The sequence below is a fragment of the Ochotona princeps genome, chromosome 9 (assembly GCF_030435755.1).
Source record: "Ochotona princeps isolate mOchPri1 chromosome 9, mOchPri1.hap1, whole genome shotgun sequence".
Taxonomy (NCBI): Eukaryota; Metazoa; Chordata; class Mammalia; order Lagomorpha; family Ochotonidae; genus Ochotona; species Ochotona princeps.
Genome location: NC_080840.1, coordinates 326422 through 352105, shown reverse-complemented (window position 1 = coordinate 352105; position 25684 = coordinate 326422). Strand labels below are relative to the sequence as shown.

The window sequence follows — 25684 nt, the reverse complement described above, 5'->3', positions numbered from 1 at the left end:
GTGGGAGAGGCAGGGTGTGCAAGCCATGGCAAGTGACAGCGCTGAGACCTGCTGCTCCGGCAGGACCCAGGCCACCGCCTACCCTGGATACCCCCCCTGGCAGAAGCAGTAGTGCCTGAGCTGTCTCTCTGGGTGGGAAGGGACTCCGCCTCCCCCCACAGACCAGCTCTCAGCAGCACGTGGGCCTCCCAGGGTGGACTGCACGTGAAACCCTCAGCCAACAGCCAGACAGTTGGTGACCTCCAGAGCCCAGGGCCAGTGGGCGGAGGCCACTCTTCCTCTACACACATGGGACTTCCAGGAGGAAGGCCCCGCCCTGATGCTGTCTGGTGGCATGAAGGCCAGGGCCCCACCAGCACCCCACACTCAGCACTGCTGGGGACTGCAGCCTCAGAGACCCGCAGGGGGCCAGCTTGTCTGGGCAGTGGGGGGTCAGTGCCACATCTCAAAGCCCAGTGTCCAGGAATGACAGAGCTATGCTCACTGCTGGAAACATGAGGAAGGCTGGAGGCTGTGTGGGAGGCACGGCACCCACACAGCTGGTGCACCGGGGCCCAGGGGGCTGGCACCCACCATGGCTGCAGTCCCTGATCCTAAGGGCCAGTGGGCCTGGCAGCAGCTGAAGAAGACATGATAGGCACCAGGACCCCAGGCATCCCCAGGACCCCAGGCATCCCCAGGACCCCGGCATTCCCAGGACCCCAGGCATCCCCAGGACCCCAGCTCTGCCCACCCTCTGTGACAGCCACCATGGCCACTGCTCGGGCGTGAAGGTTCTGAGGCCAAAACTCCTGCCCACTGCACTTGCAAGTGACTGAAGTGTGGAGAGCAAAGCATGCTGGGAGGACACGGGGGCTACACCAGGAGGAGCCTGTGAGGCTGGACCAGGTGGCCCTCCCTGGGCAGACAGGTGGCCCGATCAGCCAGGACAGCAGAGGGTCCAAGGACAGATAAGAGCCCAGCCAGTCCAACAGCAACTGTTTAATCATTGGCCACAACACTGCCACAGCCCGATGGAGACAAACCACGGCAAGGGACCTGAGAGCACCAGCCAGAGGCTCTGCCCACCAGGGCTGATCGCTGTGCGGAGGCATTTACTGCAGCCACAGGACCACAGGAGCCCACTCCACCACAGAAACAGGGCATGCGGGGAACAAGCGCCAGCCCCCCAGTCAGCAACAGGCCTGTAGGGACAGCCTAAACCTAGCACCTCACCTGTGCGTCAGTACCCCATCCACTCCAGGAGGGAGCGGTGGCCTTGGAGCAGGCGCCAGGGGCGGCCTGAGAGGCAGCATGACCTCCTGGCACAGAGCATCGGGGTGATGCTAAGCAGAGGGCAGGGTCCCGTTCCAGGCGAAGGCCGATTCCCGAGGGCCGTTGGGTGTGGGGTCAGTCAGGCACAGCCCTACCATCCAGGAGGACCTGCGAGTCCACATGGGTCACAGCAGGGCCAAGGGCTGACGGACCCAAGTTTGGCGGGCACCCTCAGTTCTCCTGGGCTGCAGACGGGCAGGGCAAAGGGGAGTGGGCAGCGGCCTTGCAGCAGCCAGACTGCTCCTGCAGGACCCCAACTTTGATCATGGCCCCAGGCTGCCGCCTCAGCTGCTGCTGCTTCCGGAACACTGCATGCAACGAACGCAGCTGCCCCACCTCCTGCACAGAGAAGCAGGGCTGCCCCTCAGCAAAGCCCAGGAGCATGGCGAAGGACGCAGCCGCCTGCTCCCAGGCCCCCTCAGTGTTCCCCCCAGCGTTCCCCTCGCCAGCTGCCTCCGCCTTCTCAGTGGCCCACAAGGGATCCCCCTCCTCAGCCACCTCCCGCTCCGCTGAGCCCCAGCCCTGGGCCTCCCTGTCCTGAAGTCCGCTGCCCAAGCAGGGGGCGCCCCCTCTCATGAGCTGGGGGATGTGGGCAAAGGTCTTGTGAGGCCTGGCTCTGCACAGCTCCTCCTCCTCCTCAGAGCGCTCTGCCAAGGCAGCCGTGGGCCACAGCCTGCGCCAGGCGCGCTGGAATACCTGGCTGGGCACAGCATTCCAGGCGCAGGCCACGTGCAGGATGGCCTCGCTGACACTGGGTGGGGCGGGTGGGTCCAGGAAGTGCCGCAGGAAGGCCCTGCGGATGCCCTGCTCCAAGGGCTGCAGCAAGGAGGCCACGCCGGCCGGCAGGAGGATGCTAAAGATATTCTCAGACACCAGCTCCGACTCCTGCGGGTGGGCCCGGGAGCGCTCCAGCAGGAGGACGGCCTTGCTGTCCGCAGGCAGGCCCAAGGCCCGGAAGTGCTCCCTCACTGAGGGCGCGAAGACCCGGTGGAACCAGTCTGTGAAGACCTCCCGGTCTACCCAGGCGTGGCCCTGGGCCTTGCAAGTGACTGGCAGCTGTGGGAGGCCCCGGGCCGCCCGGGGGCTGCCGCATCTGCTGACCGCCAGGGGCCTGATCCTGTGGGAGCCGGTGGCGTTGGCACACACAAGGACGCTCAGCCGGTCCCGGCACGGCCTGGGGCTGGCCACAGCCACGCCCTCCGTCCCAGCGCTTGACAGGCCGCGCCACAGAAGGCCGGTCTCGTTGGCACTGTACACCTGCTCTGGGGACAGCCCGTGCTCAGCCGCCAGGCTCCTGAAGAACCCGCAGAACTGCTCTGCGGCACGGGGGTTGGCCGCCTGCCTCTCACCGGCCACAGCCAGCTTCCTGATGCCGTGCCTGGCCTTGAAGCGCCACAGCCAGCCCCCAGAGAAGACGCAGGGCTCGGTGAGCTGCATCTGCGTGTATAGGTCCCTGGCTTTCTCAATGAGCATGGGGCCGGACACAGGCACGCCCTCGGCACGCTGCCCCAGGAACCACTGGTACAGCACACGGTCCAGGTGCTCCAGCTTGGGTGTGTGCAGTGTGCGCCGCCGCTCCAGCGCCTGGCCACAGTCAGAGCTGGCGACGAAGCGCAGCAGCTGGGCCTTGTGCGCCCTGATGTCATACAGCGTGGACAGGCCCACGTTGTACTCCTGCATCAGCGCCTTCCGGCTCTCTCCCCGCTCCAGGCGCGTGCAAATCTCCATCTTCTCCCTCAGCGTCAGCACCACGCGCTTCCGCTTGGCTCCCCGGCCCCGGGGGGCCGCTGGCAGGGAGGCCATGGGGAGGGGGAGGCCACCCCGCCTGGCTGGAACCTCAGCCCTGCCCGATCTGAATGGAGACTTTACTGCCTGAGCCGCGGCGTCCAGCTCCGGGGTGTAAGCAGCTCTTACACGCCACGCTCCTGGAAGGCACAAGGGGAAGTGAAGGGCCGTCACCAGGGCTCCAGAAGCTGAGGCACGCCTGCTTTCCAGCAGATGCCAGGAGCAGGTTGACCCAGGGGTACAGTCTCCTGCCCGAGTCAGTCCCAGATGCACAGAAGCCAAGGTGGGTGGTGTGGAAGCAGGAGCTCCTTAAAGGCCCTCCCTGAAGGCCCTGCTGGACGCACACGGGGCACACTCCCAGGGCGCAGGGAGGGCCTGGCCAGCCCCCACCGGGTCCCTCCCTGAAGGCCCTGCTGGACGCACACGGGGCACACTCCCAGGGCGCAGGGAGGGCCTGGCCAGCCCCCACCGCGTCCCTCCCTGAGGTTTCTGCGGAGGCACCAAGGGTGTCCGGCGGCCGCTGATCTCACAGCCCCGTGCCCACAGGGAGGCCGGCTGTGTCCCTCACACATTCCCTCCACCCCCCTGTGGCTGTGGGCGGGCAGCTACCCTCTTCCTGGTCTCCTGGCCCAGCAGCTTTCCCGAGAGTGACCGGCCCGCAGCCCCAGCAGGTTCCGGGGCGCGCCCTGACCCTGGTCTGTGCTAGATGACAAATCCTCCAACGCCCAGGGCGGGTCCTGCAGGGAGCCCTCCTGGGGCACAGCGGCCGTCCCCACCTGAGGGCCGGGTGGACTCTCCTCCGGTTTCTTGGGGGGCCAGCGCGCTCTGGGAGGGCGTGGCCTCAAGTCCCGGGGCTCCGGAGAGGCGCTTGGTGCGAGCCGGGGCGGAGGCTGGGTGCGGAGTGCATGGTCAGCCCCAGAGGGTGGGCGCAGCAGACGCCCGCCCGCGCCCCGCGAACACCGAGCGCGGCAGCCCGTCCGCCCCCACCCCCGCCCCGTGGACCCCGATCGCTCCGCGGACCGCACTCACCCCGCAGACCCCCGAGCAGCCGCCACCGGCCGGAAGTGCCCGCCGCTCAGCGCTCCGGCGGTCCTCCCGTCGCCGCTTCCCTGGAGTCCTTTCCGGGACGCTCTAGGCCAGCTGGAGGACTGCGTCTCGGTGGGGCCTGGCCGGGGACGCTGCGCGCGGGGCTGGACTCGTCCGTGGGTGCTGCGGGGTGGCTGGGGTGGACACAGAGCAGGGCGGGGCAGGGCCTGGCCCGAGCGGAGGGGCCGGCTGCCTCCTCCCAAGGATGGGGAGCACCTCGCAGAGGAGGAGGTGCAGAAAGAAAAGGGGTACCCCGAAGCCTCCAGGGCCTGCCAGGGATGCCCTCCTCCCACAGCCAGGCCAGACTAGAGCAGAGCCACAGCCTGTCCCACCACGTGCCCAGCTGCAAACTCCCCACTGGGATTGCGCGAGCTGGCCTCTCCCGGGCCGGTGGCCACTGCCGGGTGTCTGCATGGTGACGGCCTGGCTGCACTCAGGAGAGGCAGGGTGCTCCGGGGTCTCAGGAGGGCCCAGCACAGCTCCAGGGAGAGGTCCGAGCCACCTGGGCCTGGTGGGACTGGGGGTTGTCAACACACACAGGCAGGTGTTGGGCAGGGCAGTGTTGGCCTGTCCCGAGAGGGCCCACTGAGCACCTCATCTCCAGCCACACTCTGTGCTGAGCACGCCTCCCTGTCCCCATCGAAGCTGAGGCCACGGCCTTATCTCCTGGTGCAGACGCCAACACCCACTGCCCCACCCACTGCCCACCCACTGCCCCCTCTCCCACGCGTCACCGTCTCCCCATCTCCGCTGCCCTGCGCCTCGTGTGTGGAAGTGAGCCCCGCCCCTTGCTCTCTGTCGCTCAAGCGTGTCCGGGCGCCTCCCAACCTAACTGCGTACGTCTTCACCCCAGCACACCTGTGACCCCAAACGCACTCTCCTGCCACAAGCAGTTACACACCTACACAGCCAGCACACACGTGGCCCCGTAGGACACACATGCCCACATGCAGCTATACACACAGAGCACAGGTGTGGCCTTCACCTCCCCGATCTAAGACCAGTGCTGTGTGTGCCAGTGTGCCCACTCACGGGTCCCACTGCCCCCTGTGAAGGCATTCTCCTCCCCCAAGGCGAGGAGCTACAGAAATGAGTATTTGTTTTCATTTGCAGATGATGCATTTTATTTGAAAGGCAGGGCTGTACATTGGCAGAGCAGTATCTTCCACCTTCTGATTCACTCCACTAATGGTCGCAAGCGTCGGGACTGGGCCAAACTAAAGCCGGGAGCCAGGAGCTCTATCTGGGTCTCCCACGTGGATGCAGGGGCCGTCCCTGCTGCTTTCCCAGGTGCACTAGCAGGGAGCAGGATGGAAAGTGGTGCAGCTGGAACCCCAGCATTGTCCATACAGAGACAATGCAGGCAGGGGCTTCACCGGCTACGCCAAGCATGGCCCCGGTGACGAAGTCCTGCTCTGGGCTGGCCAGGCCTGACTGCTGTGTGCATACAGGGAGTGAAATGGCAGCCGGCACATCTCATGTCTGTTCTCTACCTCCTAAAGTCAGCAGTGTCTGAACTGGGAAAGCACAGGGAAGTGCTGTGTGGCAGGCGCCAGCCCAGCACTTGGGCTGCAGTGAACGGGCAGGATCCCGGTTTGCCCAGCTGGTTTGGGTCCATGGTGGGTGGAGGGCCGGGAGGACAGGAAAAGCAGGTGGCCCCAGGCAGGTGGGGTGACAACCTGTGGAGGAAGGAGGGGGCTGGGGTGAGCCATGTCCGCTGCCCGGACACCACCTGGTCTTGCCCTGCTGAGCGTAGGGCCCCCGGAGGATGCAGGCAGGACACACACTGCACTGCCGACAACACAGGCCAGGGCTCAGAGTGTGGGACCAGCACCAGGACAGGGGGCTGGCGGCCAGGGTTGAGGCTCGCCCTGGCACTCCTAGCCAAGGGCAGGCACGGGGCTGTCCCTGGCCTGGACCCACCTGGTGCCAGCAGCACCTGAGTTGGGACAACCCAAGTATTGGGGTGGGGACAGAACGGTCATGCTTGGGAAGAACAGCCGTAATCTCCTCATGTCAGGCCAGGTCGGCAAACACACACACGCCTGCAAATATTTGAGCAATGAGTGTTCCAGCCTGGGGCTGGCTGCTGGCTGCCTCCCACACCAATGTGATAACAGAGGTCCCGGGCCAGGGCCGGGGTACGGGCACATGAGGCAGTGCGTAGGCGCTCATGCAAACCCTGGAGTCATCCGTGTCCTGTTGGAGATGCCCATCAGGGAGCCCAGTGGGCTCAGGGCAGGGAGAGGCCACACTTAGCTTGTGACCCTGTGCAAATCCCTGCCCAGGCCATGGGCCAGGGCCTGACTGGCCAGGACACCAGGGGGTACACAGGGGAGACTCTGGGTGGCGTGGAGGCTGGGCTGAGGCCCCTGATGGAGGGAGGCCTTGTCGCACAATCCCTGACCCCTCCAGTACCTCGGGAAATGGGTCCATTGAGCAATCCAGGGCTGATCTGTGGTCCTGTCCCCCAGACCCTGTGCGGGGTACGCAATCCAAGAACGGTGAGGGGTTAGGGACACAGCTACCACCCCCACACCCACCACACACGCAACAAGAGGACAGCCAAAACAATGCCATGCTCAAAGGCCCACAGAGGGCCCATGCGACAGCAGGTCATCCCAGGGCCACTGGGCCGAGGTGAGGGAAGGGGGGCTGGAGACCAAGCAGCACCAAGCCCTGCTGCTGCCTGGAGAGCTGTGTCCTGCCCCCACCCACCCCCGGGCTCCCAGGCCCCAGCGCAGGTGCAGGTGGGCCAAAGGCTGAGCAATGTCCAGCCCCTCCGGCTGCTCTCGAGCAGCATTTCCTGGTTGGCACTCCAGGTGGTGGGCACTAGAGGGTGAAGCCCTAAACGCAGGTCCTGCACACAGCACCCCTTAAGGGGATCCCCTCGGGCCCCAGAACTATACCACCTCTGCTATACCTGCTCTGAAGCCTGCCTTCCTGTGGGCGTTCCTGTGGAGTTCTGTCCCCTAGGACACTGGAGGCCTGGGAGCAGCATGGTAGAAGGTTAGGGATAGCATGGGTCTGAGGGGTGGGCCTCACCTTGCAGGATTTGGAGGGGTTGTGGGGTGGGGCTGAGCCTGAAGTCCTGAGGCATTTCCAGCCCTCGCCAGAGACCTGAGCTGGGGAGGGGGCCCCACCCTACAGGCTGTGCCTTCTACAGCCTGAAAGAAGGACAAAGGGAGAGGGTGGGGCCCTGGGCTGGCGGAGCCCGAGATTGGAACTGCCAAGCTCTCACTGGCTCCAGGGCACCCAACACCGCTGACTGGGTGGGCGGCATCCCTCCAGCCGCTGGGGCTATATAAAGCCACCCCAAGGCTGGATCCCCTACTGCCCTGGTGAGCATGAAGGTGTTTCTCCTTGCCCTGCTGGCCACCAGCCTGGCCCTGCAGCCAGGTGAGACCTCGATGTGTGTGTGTGTGTGTGTCAGAGAGAGAGAGAGCGAGAGAAGTAGGGGAACTCAGACGGGCAGATGGATATGAGGAAGAAGAAGGAGGGGGAGGCAGGCCGGGGCATGATGGGAGCAGGGAGGACTGAGGGGCTCCTGTCCCAGCTATGGTCTCGGCACATGTGTGCCGGGCTATGACATCCAAGCCCTGGTAGGCAAGCTTGGGGGACAGCAGGGGTCACGGTCCTCCCCATCAAGGGACAGGGCTTGGCCCTTGCGGAGAGCAGGGGCCAGGAACACCAAGCCCAGGTGCTCTGCTGAGGTGCGCGGGGCAGCGAGCCAAGGAGAAGCCTGCACGGCTGGGCCAGGTGTCCTATGGGGTCCCTGCTCTGGGTAAGCCACCTGCCCCTTGAGCTAGAAGGTGGGGAGACCACAGAATAGCCCCCGAGGCTGCGGGGCAGGTGGAGACAAGGGGGGATTTGGGCCCTGAGAATCTCAGACCGCAGCTCGGTGGCCTTTCTGGAGGAGGACCAGCCCCAGGGCTAGAGCCCACTTGGCCAGGAGACTGTGCCTGGTCCCACCTGTCTGGATGACCGTAGACAGCACTGAGGACATGGGTGGGCTGAGGGATAGGTGCCTGGTGCATGATGAAGCCAGAGAAAAGTGGCTGCCCACAGTCCAGCCCGATACCCACCTGGGCCTCTGGCTGGCAGGTCAGCCAGTCCCAGCTCCAGGCCGACCGCACGGTGACCGCAAGTGGACACAGAAGCACGTGGGGGTGGGTGAAGGGCGCGCCAGGGTCCAGCAGGCTCCCAGCACCTCCAGCAAGGCTAGAAGGCAGGCAGGCAGGCCATGCTGTGCTAAGCCCAACCCACTCTGCTGCATACAGGTGCCGGCCTGCAATGCTACTCCTGCACGGCTCAGGTGAGCAACCGGGACTGCCTGAATGTGAAGAACTGCACCGCGGGCCAGACCCAGTGCTGGACTGACCGCATCCGTGAGTGCCCGCGGCCCCCAGGCATGCCTCACTGCTGCTGGGGCTCAGGAGCCGGGCTCAGCTCTGTCCTCCCTCACCCCCGGCCTGCCGTCTTGCTCCAGCTCCAGTCTGCTCCCTGTGCCCTGTGCCCTGTGCTGCGGGATGGCGGGGTCCAGGGAGGCGGGCGCTGGGCCCACAGCTGCCATGCCCGCAGGTGCTGCCGGTCTCGTGACACTCATCAGCAAGGGCTGCAGCTCTGACTGCGTGGACGACGCTGAGAACTATTATGTGGGCAGGAAGAACCTCACCTGTTGCTCCACAGACCTGTGCAATGCCAGCGGGGCCCACAACCTGCGGCCAGCCGCCGCCCTGGGGCTGCTCACGGCGCTGGCCAGCCTGCTGCTCTGGGGCCCTGGCCGGCTCTGAGCCCAGCGTACCTGGCCTAGCCAGGGGCCCTCCTGCCCCCCGCAGGCCTCGAGACCCTGGCCCAGGTCCCAGTATGCCCAGGTCCCCACCCCCACTGCCCCTTGCCCTCCCAGGTTCCTTCTGGGCCGGCTGGCCGCCCCCTGCCCAGCTGGGCTTGTGAGGCCTGTAGTGGACCCTCCTGACCCCACACCCACGCAGCCAGTTTCCAGGGCCCTCACTCAGGCTCCTCTTCCTCCAGGAAGCCTAACCTGCACTCCTCTCCCGGAGCTGGCCCGGGCAGACCCCAAGGAGGACGCAGCCAAGGCTGAGACGAAACGGACCAAGTAGAGCTGAGGGCTGGGAGGGCCCCGGGAGAGCCACCCCAGCACATGGTGGGCCCTCAATAAACAGTGTCGGTGCAGCGGAAAGAACCCTGTCCTTACATGTCCCCCTCAAGGTCAGGTTCAGCGGCTGGGCGCCAGCCAGGTCCCGTGACTGTGGGACCTGCAGTGGCCTTAACAGGAGGACACATACGGCACCTGGATGGCTGGGCTTCTCTGAGGAGGGGTCAGCGCCTCGGACGGCAGGCCAGAGCACCCAGCAGTCATCTGTGACCCACCCCCGCGGGGCAGGGGCGCGAACAGGAAATCTGCAGGAACGGGGTGGGCTCTGGCAGGGGTGAGGGGTTGCACCTTCCACTGCAGGTCCTCCCTGGTCTCCCATCGCCCTCATAGCTCCTGGGGCGCCTTCACAGAGCTGATTCCTGGCCCTGCCCAACCCTCCTAGGAAGGTCTTTTGGGAAAGCATCGGCACCTAGGGGGCACCTGCTGGGTGGGCACAGGAGCTCATGGGGGGAGGGCACCTGCTGGGTGGGCACAGGAGCTCATGGGGGGAAGGCACCTGCTGGGGTGGACACACTGAGCCAAGCCTAGAGCCGGGCCTAGAACCCAGGCCCAGAACCCAGGCCTGGAGCTGTAGGGGCAGCAGCTCAGGCAGGGATCACACTGTGACTCAGCCTGGCCTGAGGCCCCCATTTTGAAAAAAAGATTTGAAAGATAGATGGAAAGAAACATAGATAGATAAGATATGAAATCTTTTATCTGCTGGCTCACTCCCCAAATAGACACAACAGCCTGGGCCAGGGTAGGCCGAAGCCAGGACGTGGAACTCCAACCCGGTCTCTCATGTGGGTGCAGGGGCCCAGGTACTCGGGCCACCCGCTGCTGCTTTCCCAGACACATTGGCAGGGAGCTGGATGGTAAGCCAAGCAGCAGGGCGTGTGAACCAGTGCCCACACGGGATACCAGCCCTGCAGCTGGTGCCTTAATCTGTCCGCCCCAGCCCTGGTAACCTCGACCCCGCTGGTGACCTCAGGTGGGAGGTCGGCCTCTTCAGCACCCAGCCAGCCTGCCCCTCCTCCACGCCGCGCACCTGCCCTGGCAACCCAAGCACATTTAGCACTCAGGCCTGGCTTGGCTGGCTGTTTTCTGGGAGGCAGCTGCAGACCTGGGGTCCCCCACAGAACTGTGTGCCTCTCAGAGCTCTCGTGTGTGACCCCTCAGCCTGGGCCAGCGGGCACCCAGCACCGTGCTTCCCTGTCTGCAGAAGCCGCCAGCTGGACCGTCCACCTGCCTGGCAAGCATGGAGCGTGGCCTGTGGCTTCAGAGCCCACTGGAGCAGGAGAGGGACCCTTCTCCCTGGGGCCAGGTTCCCCGGGGCGCCCACCCTCCCAGGCAAGGTCTGGACTGCAGCTCACATGGCTATCCTCTTCCCAGGGAAGACCAAGGCCGCGCTGCCTGGAGCAGTGTGACAGCCGCTGGGGAGCTCCTTCACAGACACCTGCCACTGACAGGCACTTTGGAGAGCTCTAGGGAAAAAGCAGTTGAAAGAGGAGTTTGCTTTGGGACAAAAATACTCCCCCCACCCCCCGCCAATACACATTTTTATAGACTTCCTGAAGACCTAGCATGCATGGTGTTTTTTTGCATGAAAATAAATTTCTAAAAAATAATCCATTTGTTTGAAAAGCAGAGTTACCCAGAGATTTTCCACCTGCTACTGGTTCTCTTCCCAAATGGCCAGGGCCAGGTGAAACCAGGAGCCAACAGTCCCATCTGGCTCTCCCACGTGAGTGCAGGGACCCAAGGATTGGACCATCCTCTGCTTTCCCAGGGTCTAAGTAGAGGGCTGGATCAGAAACGGAGCAGCCAGGACTCGAGCCAGTGCCCACATGGGCAGCTCAGCTCCGACAGTGCAGACAGCTGGACTGCAAGGAAAGTTCACTGGGATCCAAGCTGTCTGGCACTGCCGCCCTCTCTGGCCCCGAGGGAATAGCCACACTGGCTCCGAGCACTGGCTGCTGGACGTTAAAGATGCCTTTCTGAGCCTCGAGTACTGGACGGACTCTGGGCAGATCCTCCTGCAGTTGTAATGATCAGAATAGTGGCCAGGTAGAAGCAGGCTCCCGGCCTGCCAGCAGCCCTGCCAGGGCCCCCCTGGTCCCACACTAAGTCTGTGGTGCCAGGCTTGGTCTGACGCTGCCCCTGCCCTGGCCTCCACATCCCATGCCGGGCATGTGCCCAGCTGCACAGCCCCAGGGACAGTCACGGGGAGGGGGTAGAATGAGGGGCTACTTTGCACTTGACTGGCCACCTGAGGGTCATCGCAAGCGGCAGAGCACTCTTGTGGGCTGGCCAGGGCAGATGTGCCCAGTAAGGGCCTGGAGGGCGACCTCTGCAGCACTGTGGGGTTCCTGCTCCCCGACCCGGCCCCAGGGACAAACTGCACCGGCACTGGGTTCTGAAGCTGCCGCCAGGTCGGGTCCTACCCTGCCCTCCGCCTCACGGGACACCCAGGCCCGCGCTATCGCCACTGGCACCCAGCTCCACCCCGCCCCGTTCGGCCTTTATCTCCTGCGATTCAAAACGCAGCAAAGGGCTCCGGGTGCTGGGAAATGGGCTTGGGACCAGTTGTCGGGCCGTAGGAGGTGCGGGTCACGCGCGGGTCCCCAGTCTGCGGCTAGGAGTCCCAGCAGCTCCGCCCAGCCCCGCCCGGGCCCCAGGTTCCGGCCAGAGCCCCGGAGCCCTGAGGCCTCTGGAGTCTGGCGCCCGCGCCGGCCGCGCCTCGGCCCGGGTAGACGCCAGGAGGACGGCTCGGGTCACCCCGTGCCTGCAGCGCCCCCGCGGCCACGCGCCGAAGGCCCCACCCGGTCCCCGGGGAAAGCTCCGGTCTCCAGGGCGAGGAGGCGGGACGGACCACGCGGGGCTCGGGGAGGGGGTGTCCGGGAGCCCTGGGCGGAGCTCCGGGCCGCTGCGCCGGCCGCCGCCGGCGCGCCTCCCCCTGCGTCAGCCTCGCGCGGTGGTTGGCTCCAAGCGCGCAGGTTCCCCGGTGCACCGGAGGAAAACCGACCGGGCCGAGCGGAGAAAGGCTGACCTTGCTCCGCCGCCGCTGCCGCGATGCCGTGGCTGTGGGTGGCCTTGCTGGCGGCGCTCGCCTTCTTCGCGCTCCTGGACGGCTGGTACCTGGTGCGCGTGCCGCTGGCCGTGCTGCGCGCGCGCCTGCTGCAGCCGCGCGTCCGCGACTTGCTGGCCGAGCAGCGCACCGGGGGCCGCGTGCTGCCCTCGGACTTGGACCTGCTGCTGCACATGAACAACGCGCGCTACCTGCGCGAGGCCGACGTGGCGCGCGTCGTGCATTTGACCCGCTGCGGAGTGCTGGGCGCACTGCGAGAGCTGGGAGCCAACACGGTGCTGGCCGCCTCGTGCGCGCGCTACCGCCGCTCGCTGCACCTCTTCGAGCCCTTTGAGATGCGCACCCGCCTCCTGGGCTGGGACCACCGAGCCTTCTATCTGGAGGCCCGCTTCGTGAGCCTGCGCGACGGCTTCGTGTGCGCGCTGCTGCGCTTCCAGCAGCACATAGTGGGCACCTCGCCGGAGCGCATCGTGGAGCACTTGTGCAAGCGCAGGGTGAGCTCCCCTCTCCCCAAGATGGTGCCCACCCCCACTGGCCGCGGAACCTGCCTCACCGCGCCCCCCTGGAGAATCTTTGGGGTCCCGCACGCCCACTTCTTGGCCTGGCGCTTGAGGAATGGGGCGTGTGTAAGGCCAGGCCAGGCCTTTATGCAGGGCTCCTGAGGTGCGTGTGCACCCTCTCTGAATGAGAGCCCTCTGGGGGCAGGGCCTGTCAGTCAGATGGGATTGCTGGGAACTGTTGCGGCCGGGGAGAACCCCCTTTCCCCGCAATGGAGAGAGGGGCCAGCAGTTCCCTGGGTTTGGGGCTACAGGCCTGAGCTGCCTTCCCCCGGTTTGAGGGAGCAGGCTCTTCCCCAGGGCATGCTGCTCCCGCGGTTTCCGGGGAGCCCCAGCTGGCTGGAGCCTCCGCGGAAGGAGCCAGCCCTGCCCTGGGTACTGAGGTGTCCCTCCTGAGCTCTGAGGACGGGCGGGGGGCTGGTGCGGACAGAGAGCTTGGCCTCGGTCACTAGAGTTCAGGGTGGTCCTGCGTGTGCAGGACACCAGCAGGGGTGCCCCGAGAGGGACGTCCACGGGGGGGGGCAGGCCACGCAGATGAGGGGGTTGGGGCAGCAAGAACTGGCCACTCTGAGGAGGCGGCAGAGAGCGGGATCTCTCCAGGACAGCAGGGGTCCTGCATGCTACCTGGGAGGGAGAAGTGGACCTGGCCATTGGCACGGGGCAGAAAGGGCACGGGTCCTGCTGTGGAGGGCAGTGGCTGGATTGTGAGCTGAGCCCTGGCTCTGAGCACCTCTTGCTGGGCACCCCCTTGGCACTGGCCTACAAGGCCCGTGTCCCCTGAGTCCAGTCCAGGGTTTGTTCCCATTGCAGAGTGCTGGTTGCATGGCCATGGCAGATGGCTGGTGTAGCCCACAGGGAGGGTTGGAAACAGAGAATCCAGGGCCCTGGGGGCACACAACAGCGAAGAGCTGCCAGTGGCCCCTGCCCAGCGCTGCCCTTCCCTCCCACCCTGGCCTCCAGCTCTCTCCTGCCAGCCAGCCTCACCGGCCTCTGCCTGGCTTTGAAGATCGATGCTGAGCAGGGTTCAGCTCAGAGACATGGGAGACACTGGGCACAGCTGATGTGGGCAGAGGCCCAGGGGGCACTTGGGCACAGCTGAGTGGGCAGAGGCCCAGGGGTCGGGAGGCAGTTACCAGGCAGGGAGTCCCTTCCTGCACCCCCCAGTAACCCCTGCGTCTTCACACCCTGTGCCCTGCAGGTGGAGCCTCCAGAACGGCCCGAGGACCTGCAGCACTGGATCGCCTACAATGCGGCCAGCAGCCAGCTGCTTCGCGCCGAGAGCGGCCTCAGCTGCGCCCCCAAGGACCAGTGACTGGCACCGCCCCGCCTTGCCCTCTGCGAAGGCTGGGCTGCACTGGATCTGCCCCGGCTGAAGGGGCCTCGAGGCCCACCTTGGCCCCTCACCCGCTCAGCTCCTCAGTTCCAGCTCTCTGGGCAGGGGTGGTGAGGGCATTGTCCCTGGTGCGGGGACTGCAGGAGCCCTGGGCGGAGTCCACAGCCAGGCCACACTCCTGTGGGCTTGGTGCCCAGTGCCCGGGTCCCTGCCAGAACGGCCTGTGCCATGCCCAGGGTCAAACTGTGGCCTGGATACTCCACCTTGATGGCAACCCCTGGGGCAGGTGAGAGCAGCTGGCCCCAGGGAGGTCAGCTAGGGCCCAGGTTAGGTGGGGGCGCAGGTGGTGGTCGGGGCTGTGTAGCGGGGAAGGGTCCTAGAAGAGGCAGGGGGTGGGCCCGTGCCCGTCGCTCAGGCCCTGTCCTGCCCTGCACTGGACCAGGACGCTTCCACGGCCTGGGACCCACAAGCCAGGCCAGCTGTGGGGCTCGGCCCGGCCTGGCCCACATGTCGCTCTCCTGGCTTCTGGAACTCTGACCTCTGGGAGACCCAGGCCAGGGTCTCCTCGCTGGCCAAGGGTGCACACAGTGGCCGGGAGCCTGCAACCACCTCTTTGTTGCCCCTCAGGAATGGCTCCCGCCAGCCCCCTCCCTCCCCTGACACCCTGCTTTGCGGGAGTGCCGCAGTCTGTATGGCATACAGCCCCCAGATTAAAGGTCATGCAGGCTGGCATTGTGCAGCTGCCAGTCCCTGCACTCTGTGCAGCGGCTGTCCAGGCTTGTCAGGCTACCCTGGACGAGAGGAGCCACGGTCCCCAGCTGGCCGGTCCACACCCAGCCCAGTCCCCCCGGGCTCGCTGAACGGGGTGGGGAGTGGCCCTAGGGAGAGGGTGGGGGCCCTGGACACACAGGGGCTGACCACCTGCTCTAGATAGACCGGTCAGGTCCAGGGGGGTGGAGACAAGCAGCCCATAGGAAGCACCTGCCATAGGCTGTGGTGCATGGCACCCTTCAGGGCTGGGGTCAACACACAGTGCCAGGCGCGGGCCAGCAGGTGCAGCTTGGGAGACAGTGGGCGTGCAGGTGGTTCCAGGCGGGGCGGGGCCCTATGAAACGTTGGACCGGGGACTGTGCGGTCTGGACATGGGCGTGCAGGGCTGCTGGGCGTCCCGAGGCGGCGGCTTCGCCCAGCTCCCTGCTGCCCTCTGGCGGCTCGGCCGGGCTCGCTGTCCTGGCGCGCAGCCGGGAGCGGCCTGGTGGCACGGGCTCCGGCGCGCCCTCTGCGGGCCACGCGAGCAGCAGTGTCCGTGTGCTCGGCGCCCAGGCTGGGAAGTGAGTCAAGCACAGGGACCCCGGACATGCCAGAATTCAGCCCACGCAGCTGATGGCCTCTTCCGTGGGCTCTCGGGGCTCAGGAAGGACACTGGTGTGGCCACCTCAGCTATTTATTTTTTGTATATTAAAACGCAGAGAGAGAGAGAGGTCCCCCATCACTGATATGGCAGAGGTCAAGGGCAGTGGCTCCCAGAGCCAGCTCCTGCTCCCAGGGTGTGCATTGGCAGGGAGCTGGGCTCAGGACTGCCCCGGGCACCCTTCCACGGGACGCGGGCATCAGGGTCTCCACCCTGCAGCTGGCTCTCTGCGAGCTGGGGGACAGGAACAGAGTGCACCCCAGTGAGCTTGTTTCCCTGGGGCCTCCGGGAGAGCTTGAGGCTCAGGTGGTTCTGCTGGAGGTGTCGGCAGGCAGGGCCAGGCTTGTCAGGGCAGGAGGTGGCGCAGGAAGGCAGCCCCAGGCACAGCCAGGGCCCCGGTGCCCAGCCCAGCAACGCCAGCTGAGTTACAGAGATCATGGAAGCAGCAGAAGACGGGATGGGAGACCCCGATGCTGTCAGGGTCCGTGGCCAGGCAGGAGCTGGAGCAGGAGCGCAGTACCAAGGGGCTTTGATTGAAGGGGTACTCTGAGAGGGGGAGGGGCAGAGCAGCATCAGAGCCTTGCCCCCGCCCCGTGCCCCATGGCGCAAGGTCCCTGAGGTGGGGGCTGCAGGAGCCGTGGAGGGCCCGGCCTCACCTGACTCTACGGCCACCAGCGTGGTCTTGCAGGCTGTGTCCTCCTGTTTGCACAGGGTGACATTCTTGCAGGAGGACATGGTTGCGGGCCGATCGCAGGAGTAGCAGCGGAAGGCTTCACCTGAGCAGCGGCGGGGGATAGCACATGGAACCAGAACAGGGGCCTCAGTGGGCTGGGAGCCTGCCCAGCTGCACCCGGCCCTTAGCCTGCCTGCCCAGACGCTGGGTGCCAGGGCTCAGAGGTCCCCAGCCACACGGCTCCCAGCAGCCCACCCCCGAGGAGCCGGGTAGGCCAAGGCCACTCACCACAGCCCATGCTCCAGGCGGCCGCAAGCAGCAGCTGCACAGCCCAGGGCGTGGCCATGGCGGGTGCTTGGTGGCCGGGAGACGCACTGCGTTCTGTTGGGATTTATACCTGGCTTCTGGGCGGTGGCTGAGCCAGCCATGAATCAGCAGGTGACACACGGCTTGGGATGGGTAGCAGGCAGGCTGGAGGAGGGGTTTGGGATGAGGGGGCAGGCAGGACGGAGGAGGGGCTTGGGATGAGGGGCAGGCAGGGTGGAGGAGGGGCTTGGGATGAGGGGCAGGCAGGGTGGAGGAGGGGCTTGGGATGAGGGGCAGGCAGGGTGGAGGAGGGGCTTGGGATGAGGGGCAGGCAGGGTGGAGGAGGGGCTTGGGATGAGGGGCAGGCAGGGTGGAGGAGGGGCTTGGGATGAGGGGCAGGCAGGGTGGAGGAGGGGCTTGGGATGAGGGGGCAGGCAGGGTGGAGGAGGGGCCTGGGGTGAGGGGCAGGCAGGACCAAGGCAGGCCTTTGGAGCCATCATCTGTCCTAGGGAGGACTGGGGAAATCCCCGCTCTGGGGAACTCACTCCCAGATGCCCCAGTCATCCTGGGTAGTTCAGACTGGGCTTTCACCTGCCCCTGGCCAGCCTCCATCATGTCCAGGGTGTCAGTTGTTCATTTGGTCCCAGTGCTGGGGAACCTGGTGGTGCTCCCTCCCACAGTCTGCCTGGCCTTGGCCCCCCTTCAGCCAGTCAGGGGCCGAGGCCGGACAGGAGCACATTGTTTCCTCTTGCACTTGTCCTTTGATGTAGGAACCTACGAGCAGGGGCTGGAGGCCGGAGCCTGAGCTGGGAGACAGGGAGGTGAATGCTGCTCTAAGTGGGGAAGCCAGGACCGTCAGCATTCCCAGGCCATCCCCACCAGCAGCCTTAATGGCCACCTAAACCCCAACAGACAGCCACCTGAGCCCCGACAGACAGCCGTCTAAGGCCCGACAGACAGCCACCTGAGCCCCGACAGACAGCCACCTGAGCCCTGACAGACAGCCACCTGAGCCCCGACAGACAGCCACCTGAGCCCCGACAGACAGCCACCTGAACCCTGACAGACAGCCACCTGAGCCCTGACAGCCACCTGAGCCCCGACAGACAGCCACTTGAGGCCTGACAGCCACCTGAGCCCTAACAGCCTCTGTCTGCTTGTCCTGGTCTGACTTCTGTCTGCCCCCATCTCCTGCCGTACGCTGCCCCCACCTCCTGCTGCATGCTGCCCCCACCTCCTGCTGCATGCTGCCCCATGCCTTTGGCATTGCCTGCCCCACTCCTCTCAGTGGGCACATCTCTCTCGCCTGCTGTGCCTCAAATCTCCCTGTGGGTTAGCCCCATCCAGGTGTTCCCTCTCACAACCCTTCCCAATATTCCAGCCGATAGCTTTTCTGCCCACCAGGGTGAATCTAATGTGTAGGTGTGTGGTTGGACAGATGGACATAGATGGACGTTGGATGAAAGGGTGGGCAGGTGGATGGATGAATCATGTTGGATCGCTGAGTGACATGAAGGGATGTCTGATGAATGGAGGACAGGTGGGTGTGTGCAGGGATGATATTTAGAGTGAATGAGTACAGGTAAGAGAGGGCGGGTGGGTAAACTTGTGGACAGGACAGGTAACTATAGAAATTGGGCAGGCTGGCTGTGTGGAGGTTTGGGGGTGCACTCTGTGGTGGAATCAGGGCGTCAGGGTCTAACCTTGAGGCACAATAGAGGAAGGAACTCAAGGCCAGGACCTTGGAGGGCAGGACTCTGGTCTCGGCCTGCTGCTCTCCCTGTGTGGGCTTGGGGGCAGCTCCTTGTCCCTGCAAGCTTGGGTCCCCTAATGATTGGCCATCTGGGCAGAAGTATTCAGGGTGGTGTGACTGAGGGGTGTCTGCCTGAGAACAAAGCTAGGGTGTGGCTGGCCGAAGGAGGGGCGTGGCGCAGACACAGCCATCTGCCTCAGGAGCCTGACCCAGATCTGGCCCCCTCTCGCCTGTGATGGGCACAGCGCCAGCTCGCTCAGAGGTGGCTGTGAAGTGCAGTCGGTGTTCGGCCGTGGACAGGTCTCCAGGGTGTCAGGAGTCCCTGCCAGTCTGAGCAGGTGGGCATGCAGCGCGGGCTGGGCTCATGTGACCACACCCAGGCCCTGACTTAGGGGACCACCTGCCCTGGCCTTGGAAGAGGAGGAGGAGCTGGAGGGTCAGAGTGGCAGGGAGGGGCAGGAGAGGGGTCACAGCCAGGAGGGAGCAACATACAGGCCTCTCGTGGGCAGGCCAAGCACCCCACTGGCAGGTGCAAAGCAGCGCCAGTCCCTGTAGACCCAGGTTCCAGTTAGGCAGCTGTCCTCCAGCCTCTGTCTGCCAGTCCCCAGTGGCCCGGCTGTAAAACCAGGAGGCCAGATCCGAGCCCCGTGGAGGGTGATGTGCCAGCCTGGGGGCCCACTTGCTTCCCCAAAATGGCCGGTTGCACAGCCCAGGACTAGATGGATTCTCTCGACCCCAGTAGGTGGCTACCTTGCCCATTACTAGCAGAGCAGCTGTGGACAGCCCACTGCCCCCTTGGGGGGACCGGGGTCCTGGTGCTCAGAGCTATGCGTGAGGCCTGGTTCCTCCTGCTGCTGCTACAGTCAGCAGCACATACTTGGGGACCTGTAGGACTGGGTCACCTGAGACAACTCTGACCCATCACCCAAGATGGAACCAGGACACCCAACCATTCCTCCCACTCTTCCCAGGGATGGACAGCCTGTCACCATCCCTGAGGGCCTGGCGACACCCTCCACCTGCCATTCAGAGGGACTGGCTGCAAATCACCCTGGTCCCCAGGCCCACCCCTGGTGTGTCCCTCCTGGCCTGGCCTGCTGCATTGCCTGCTTTGGGCTGGGGAAGGAGCACTGTCTGCTCCTCAGAGAGTCCTCCCACTGGGCTAGGCTCTGGGCAGCGTTTGCTGGAGGACAGATGGATGGATGGATGGATGGATGGGTGGATGGGTGGGCAATGGATGGATGAGTGGATGATGGGTGGATGGGTGGAGGGTGTGGATGATTGAAGTCACAGAGCTTGCATCATTGCTGAGGTGGCCCAGGACCAATGTTGTCTGCAGCCCAGACTCCGTCCTGGCCCTCGGGCTGACCTCTGCCCAGGACCTGGTGCCCTGTGACTGCTCAGGAAGCCCCAGTCAGCACAGGCCGGAGTGCCCTGGAGTTGGGCAGCTCACCATAGCTCCGGCCCTGTTCCCTGGGATCAGGCTTACCACCCTGACTGGCGCTGTGAGCAGCTGCACTCAGCCCCCATCCCACAGGCACCCCTGGCCCCTGGCCAGCTTCCTCTAGGGTGGGACTCAGGCACTACAGGATGTTTGCATGGCAGAATCCCTCAGCCCTAGGTGGGAGGGGCTGCCATGGCTGCCAAGGTGACAACACGATGGCTATGGGACAGGCAACCACAGGGTGTGAGCAAGAAGCAGAGACCACCGCCCTGGCCTCCACAGCACCACCCTCCCTGTCAGGGTGCCCTGGCCTCTGCTCTCCAGTGCAGGGGGCAGGCCGTGCTGGCTTAGAGCCACAAGGTGGGTTCCTGGCTCCTGGTGGAGCTTATGTCCAAGTTATCTTGTGTTCTGCCTCCGAGTCCCAGACATCCCACTCTGGTAGGGGGAGGGACGGGGCCGCCCTATCCTAGCCTGGGTGGAGGCCTACACGAGGGGCCGCTTGGTTTGGTTCCTCCCCTTCCTGGTCTGTTCTGGCTCCTCTTCCAGCCGAAACTTGGGGCCACCGCCTTGTCCCTCCCCTGTCACAGGGCCTCCCACTGGTGAGTCAGGGAGCAGCAGAGGGTCAAGCAGGGGTTTGGGGTTGGGCTGGGCCCCCATGTGGCCCTCAGCCAGGCCGAGCCCTCCCTGGGCCCCCATGTGGCCGACAGCCAGGCCGAGCCCTCCCTGGATCTATGCCCAGTCGGTGGGAGCCATGGCCGTGCCTGTGTGATACTGGAGAGAAGCCCCTGGCGGCTGCTCTCAGCTGTGGGTGCACGTCTGGCCCGTGGTGCTGCCAGGCTCTGGGACAACAGCTTCCTGCCTGCCTCAGTGGTGGCACGGCGCCCTGGCCCTCCCCCTCCAGGCAGCACCCACCTAAGGTCCTGCCTCCCCCACCCAGGAATGGAGATTCCTTTTGGGGCAGGGCTGCCTGGATTCAGGCTTGGCTGCGGATGTAGGCCTAGGAGTTGGAGCAGCGGCCCGGCTCTTCATCAGGCTGCAGCCAGATCCTGCCCCATTCCCGTGTGTGTGTGTGTCCCCGTGTGTGTGTGTCCCTGTGTGTGTATTCCCATGGGTCTGTGTGTGCCACTGACCACACAGCAGCGCAACGCAAAGGGCACTGCTGAGAGTGCCCTGTGCCCCCAGTGCTTGCCCACCTTGGCAGGGCCCTTCCAGCCCTGCTCCCCACAGATCTGGGACCAGTGGGAAGCTCCATTGAGCCATCTCAGAACCTGGGTCAGCATGGCAACTAAAGAGCAACCCAAGGGCCCCCCCTCCTCCTCCTCCTCCTAGGAGCCCCCTGGCCTCACCAGGGTGGGTGTGGAAGTCCCTGCCCAGTCCCAAGGGAGCTTAGTGGACAACCCAGGAACAGGAGACAGCCAGCTGGGGGCCCATCCCTCTTGGGCAGGCAGGCCAAGACCGCAGAGGAAGGAGCACAGGATGCCAGCTGCAGGCAGGTAGGCACACTTCTTTGAAGCCCATGATGTTGGACTGCACAGAGGCCAGGCCAGGGTGGCACCGGGGTCAGTAGGGCTTCTAGGGAGGGCCCAGGAGGGGGAGGGGGACAAGCACCAGGGCCCAAGCCAGGGTGTGGGGGCCTCCCAAGGCCACCGCCGCGTCCACGTTGCACAGCTCCGCGTTGCAGCAGGACACAGGGCGGGTTTGGCCGATGCCATCCACGTCAGAGGGCTCACACTTGCTGGCGCAGGACTTGGTCACCGTGGAGTCCCCCAGGAAGGGGTACACTTCAGGGGACAGGAAGGATCCGCCTCAGGCCTGGCTGCAGCCCAGGACCCACCCCGGGGCCACCATCCTGGTTCTCTCAGCATCCTCTCTGCATCTGTCCACCAGTGGCATGCCAGGGGCACAGGGACACCCCCCCACTGGGCCTCCTGCCTGCATGAGACCCCCAAACACGGCTTACGAGTGCCTCCTTTGGGCAAACAGGTGGGGGCAGGGAGGGATCGCATCCAGCCACGGCCACTCACCGATCTCCCGGGAGTACAGCGTGGTCTTACACATAGTCTCGTTGCCACGACAGGTGCTGATGGTGACACAGTGGGACACGTCCGTGGGTTCAGAGCAGGTGTAGCATTTCAAGGCTGCCCCTTGGGGAGAGGCGTCATGGTCTCATGTGGTCACATGGGTCCCTGGGCTCGGCCCCGTCTTGGAGGACCTTGACCCAGGGGGCCGTGAGACCAGTTTGGGTCCAGCTGAACAGTAGCCAAACTCCAGGGACACTGCATGGGACTGGGCCAGGATGGACTTGGAGGGGCCCCGAGTCCCAGAGGTGGGGGTGTTTCCTGTGGCAGGGGCGTGGGGGCCGCAGGGACCTCTGTTCTGGCCTCGTTGACGTTGGAGGTGCAGAGGCCTCAGCTGCACATACAGGGGTGGGGCAGGGTGGGCCGAGGCCTTGGCTACAACAGTGACCAGGGAGATTCCCCGAGCCGACTGCTTTGGGTCCAAGGTTGGCTGGGCCCCTGTTAGGTGAGGGGTGCAGGCAGGGGACTGTGGCCCCAGAAGTCCAGGTGGCTGAGAAGATGGAAAGTACCCTGCAGCCGTGGGAGGGGCTGGGGAAATGGCCAAGGCCTGCCTGCACCCCACAGCCCCTGCCTGTCCCCACAGCCCCTGCCTGTCCCCACAGCCCCCTGCCTGTCCCCACAGCTCCCTGCCTGCACCCCATAGCCCCCTGCCTGTCCCCACAGCCCCCTGCCTGTCCCCACAGCCCCCTGCCTGCACCCCATAGCCCCCTGCCTGTCCCCACAGCCCCCTGCCTGTCCCCACAGCTCCCTGTCTGTCCCCACAGCCCCCTGCCTGTCCCCACAGCCCCTGCCTGTACCCCACAGCCCCTGCCTGCACCCCATAGCCCCCTGCCTGTCCCCACAGCCCCCTGCCTGTCCCCACAGCCCCCTGCCTGCACCCCATAGCCCCCTGCCTGTCCCCACCACCCCCTGCCTGTCCCCACAGCCCCTGCCTATCCCCACAGCCCCCTGCCTGTCCCCACAGCCCCCTGCCTGTCCCCACAGCTCCCTGCCTGTACCCCACAGCCCCCTGCCTGTCCCCACCACCCCCTGCCTGTCCTCACAGCCCCCTGCCTATCCCCACAGCCCCCTGCCTGTCCCCACACCCCCTGCCTGTACCCCACAGCCCCCTGCCTGTCCCCACCACCCCCTGCCTGTCCCCACAGCTCCCTGCCTGTACCCCACAGCCCCCTGCCTGTCCCCACCACCCCCTGCCTGTCCTCACAGCCCCCTGCCTGTCCCCACAGCTCCCTGCCTGTACCCCACAGCCCCCTGCCTGTCCCCACCACCCCCTGCCTGTCCTCACAGCTCCTTTCCTGTCCCCACAGCCCCCTGCCTGTCCCCACTGGTCTGCAGCTGGGCCCAGCCTCCCCCCAGAAGTCTGTCTGCCCAGTCTGGTGACCGGCTTTGCACCCAGCAAACCCTTTGTCAGGAGAGGGGTGAGAGTGGAGGGGAGAAAGGTGGGGAGCCCGGGACCTGCCCTTCCTCAGCCCCCTGCTCTTCTCTGCTGAGCTACTGCCTGGCCTGGCCGGGCTCTCTGTGGACTTCGGTAGGATGCCGTTTCCCGGGAGTGGTGGGCACTGTCTCAGATTCACTGTGATGGCTCCCTGGCCCATTGTCCCCCACCCCACCCCAGCCTGTCCCTTCCTGTCCCACAGCCTTCTCCACCCCCTCTGTGGTACCGGTGGGGCCTGGGCCCTCTCTGGCTTGCCTTGTTTGGAATTGGGTGGACGTGGCTGCCCAGGCTCCACAGCTGTGTGCCCTGGCTGGCTGGGGGCTGCAGGTCTGGCTCAGAGTTCCCATTTGCTCAGACCCTGAGTTCAGCGGTCACTGCACAGAAGTCGGCCTCCTCCCTGTGAGGGTGCCCTGCCTCACCCTCCCTACCTACCTGCCTGAGTGCCCCCTCCACCCCTCCCACCTGCGCCAACACACAGGGACCCCTCCTCCCTCCAGGCGTCCAGATCTGTCTGCCCGCCCCCTTGCCCCTCACCGAGCTCCCCGCAAGTGGCCAGCACCAGCGCCAAGAGGGTCAGCTGCATCCCCGGCATGGTCCTGTCGCTGCCTCTGTGGCCTTGCCCGCAGGCTGTCCATCCAGACAGCGGATGCGATAGGGCCCAGGGCTGATCCAACCGGTTGGCTTAGCAGATTAACAGGATTGGGTTTCTAGGTGTGGAGACCCCGCCCCAGGCCAGGGCCCCTCCCGCCCCTCCCACCCTGCCTGTTGGGCTTCCCCTGGTGAACTGAGGCCCCCCCCCATTCTCCTGGAGGAGGGAGGTTCTGCCTAAGGACTTCTGTGCTGGGGTGCCCACACACCCACAGGGTAGCTAGCTGGCTCTCCTGCAAGCCTCCAGGGCGCCCCCACCCCCACAGTCAGGTCCCCGCGCCTGTGGGGTCCAGGACTGGGATCCTCCCAGGAGGACCTGGCCAAGCTGTGCATTGGTTGCTCAGAGACTGACCACTACCGGTCAGCAGGGAGCTCCTGACTGGCCCCAGGGCGGAACACTAACCCTGCTGTTCCAGGAGGCCAGGTAGGCACACCTGCCACCATCCCCCTCAGTCCCAGAGAGCTGGGGGGAGCCTGATGGTGAGCACAACCCCTCTGATTTCGGCTTAATTCCTCTCCTGCTGGACTTGGGCCCTTCTTTGCCTCTGCTGGCCAACCCAGGGTGGGTCTTCTTGGGGGAAGCTGGCCCCCACTCCCACTTTGCTCCTTGGGCAGTCCCAAGTGTGCTGGGAGACTGGGGGACAGCCTCCAGCACTCAGGACAACTGGATTTCCAGCCCCTGTGCTAGAGGTACACAGTTGGGCAGAGGACCTGTGGCTTCCAGAAGCTGCTTGGTGCGGGCAGGGTCAGCCCAGGCGGCGAGCCTGTCAGAGCCTGCGCTCTGCACGCAGCTAACTGGATTACACACCCCACCCCACATTCCTGGGCTACTCCTCGGATCTAACCCAGTTCCCAGTCTCAGCGAGGTGCGGCGGGGGAGGGCCCCCCATGCCTGGCTCCCTGTGACCCTGCTGCCCCTGGAGCTGCTCTCCGTAAGCACTCACGCCTCAAAGGGATCTAGGGACCAGGTACTGCCCTCTCGTCCCCAGCCCACTCCCAGAGCTGGGCTGGGGGCTCCTTCTCCAGGGGCACCTCTGCTGGCTGAAGGTCAGTGTGAGAAGGCCACACAGGAGGGCACGCCTGGGCCACAGCAGGAGGTGGGAGTTGTTTCCATACGGGGCTTGATCGCCTGTGAGCCATACACAAAGGCACACCTCGTTGGCTGCCCGCAATGGATTGGTCCCATCTATGTATGCCGTAGCCAGCCAGACCAGAGAGAACTGTATGGCCACTCATGCTTGTGTTGCTCGGCCCCTGGGTTATAGCCAGGCTGGGCAGCAAGTATCTGGTGGCTCAACCAGGGTGGGATCCAGCTGCAGCCCCTCGCACTGTGTGTGTGTGTCCGGTCACCTGGACGAGAGCCGGCCTCTGCATGCCTCTGTAGCTGTACTCGCTCCCAGAAGGGAAGAGGTGCCCCTAGCCTTGAGGCTTCGACCAGCACACCCCAGCAGCTCAGTGCCTGCAGGTGGTGTGGGCCCGACTGCACTCTGCTTGGGGTTTCCTGGGCCAGCCAGGACGAAGGGGGTGCGGGGCTCTCATCCAGGCAGGTGTGGACAGACTCAGCATCCTGCGATGCCAGTGGGACTCAGGAGCGCTGGCAGGGCCCTGGAGGGAGGGG

At 65.3% G+C, this 25684-nt stretch overlaps 5 protein-coding genes across 5 annotated transcripts; 2 read left to right on the top strand and 3 right to left on the bottom strand.

Annotated features, from left to right (window-relative positions):
- Positions 1–966: 966 nt before the first annotated feature.
- Positions 967–4224, bottom strand: JRK (Jrk helix-turn-helix protein). Its single transcript, XM_004580753.2, has 2 exons — positions 4129–4224; positions 967–3239 (listed from the first exon to the last, which is right to left on the bottom strand). The coding sequence occupies exon 2, from the start codon at positions 3115–3117 to the stop codon at positions 1486–1488; it is 1632 nt and encodes a 543-aa protein (XP_004580810.2). The 5' UTR covers positions 3118–3239; positions 4129–4224; the 3' UTR covers positions 967–1485.
- A 2913-nt stretch (positions 4225–7137) lies between these two features.
- Positions 7138–9186, top strand: PSCA (prostate stem cell antigen). The gene is made up of 3 exons (XM_004580754.2): positions 7138–7584; positions 8466–8573; positions 8767–9186. The coding sequence occupies exons 1-3, from the start codon at positions 7533–7535 to the stop codon at positions 8976–8978; spliced, it is 372 nt and encodes a 123-aa protein (XP_004580811.1). The 5' UTR covers positions 7138–7532; the 3' UTR covers positions 8979–9186.
- A 3143-nt stretch (positions 9187–12329) lies between these two features.
- Positions 12330–14843, top strand: THEM6 (thioesterase superfamily member 6). Its single transcript, XM_004580755.2, has 2 exons — positions 12330–12922; positions 14184–14843. Exons 1-2 carry the CDS (start codon positions 12413–12415, stop codon positions 14295–14297), a joined length of 624 nt encoding a protein of 207 aa, XP_004580812.2. The 5' UTR covers positions 12330–12412; the 3' UTR covers positions 14298–14843.
- A 1232-nt stretch (positions 14844–16075) lies between these two features.
- SLURP1 (secreted LY6/PLAUR domain containing 1) lies at positions 16076–16748 on the bottom strand. The gene is made up of 3 exons (XM_058668884.1): positions 16691–16748; positions 16386–16505; positions 16076–16275 (listed from the first exon to the last, which is right to left on the bottom strand). The coding sequence occupies exons 1-3, from the start codon at positions 16746–16748 to the stop codon at positions 16076–16078; spliced, it is 378 nt and encodes a 125-aa protein (XP_058524867.1).
- A 4366-nt stretch (positions 16749–21114) lies between these two features.
- Positions 21115–24100, bottom strand: LYPD2 (LY6/PLAUR domain containing 2). Its single transcript, XM_004580853.2, has 3 exons — positions 23953–24100; positions 21930–22049; positions 21115–21686 (listed from the first exon to the last, which is right to left on the bottom strand). The coding sequence occupies exons 1-3, from the start codon at positions 24008–24010 to the stop codon at positions 21478–21480; spliced, it is 387 nt and encodes a 128-aa protein (XP_004580910.2). The 5' UTR covers positions 24011–24100; the 3' UTR covers positions 21115–21477.
- Between the last annotated feature and the right edge of the window lie 1584 nt (positions 24101–25684).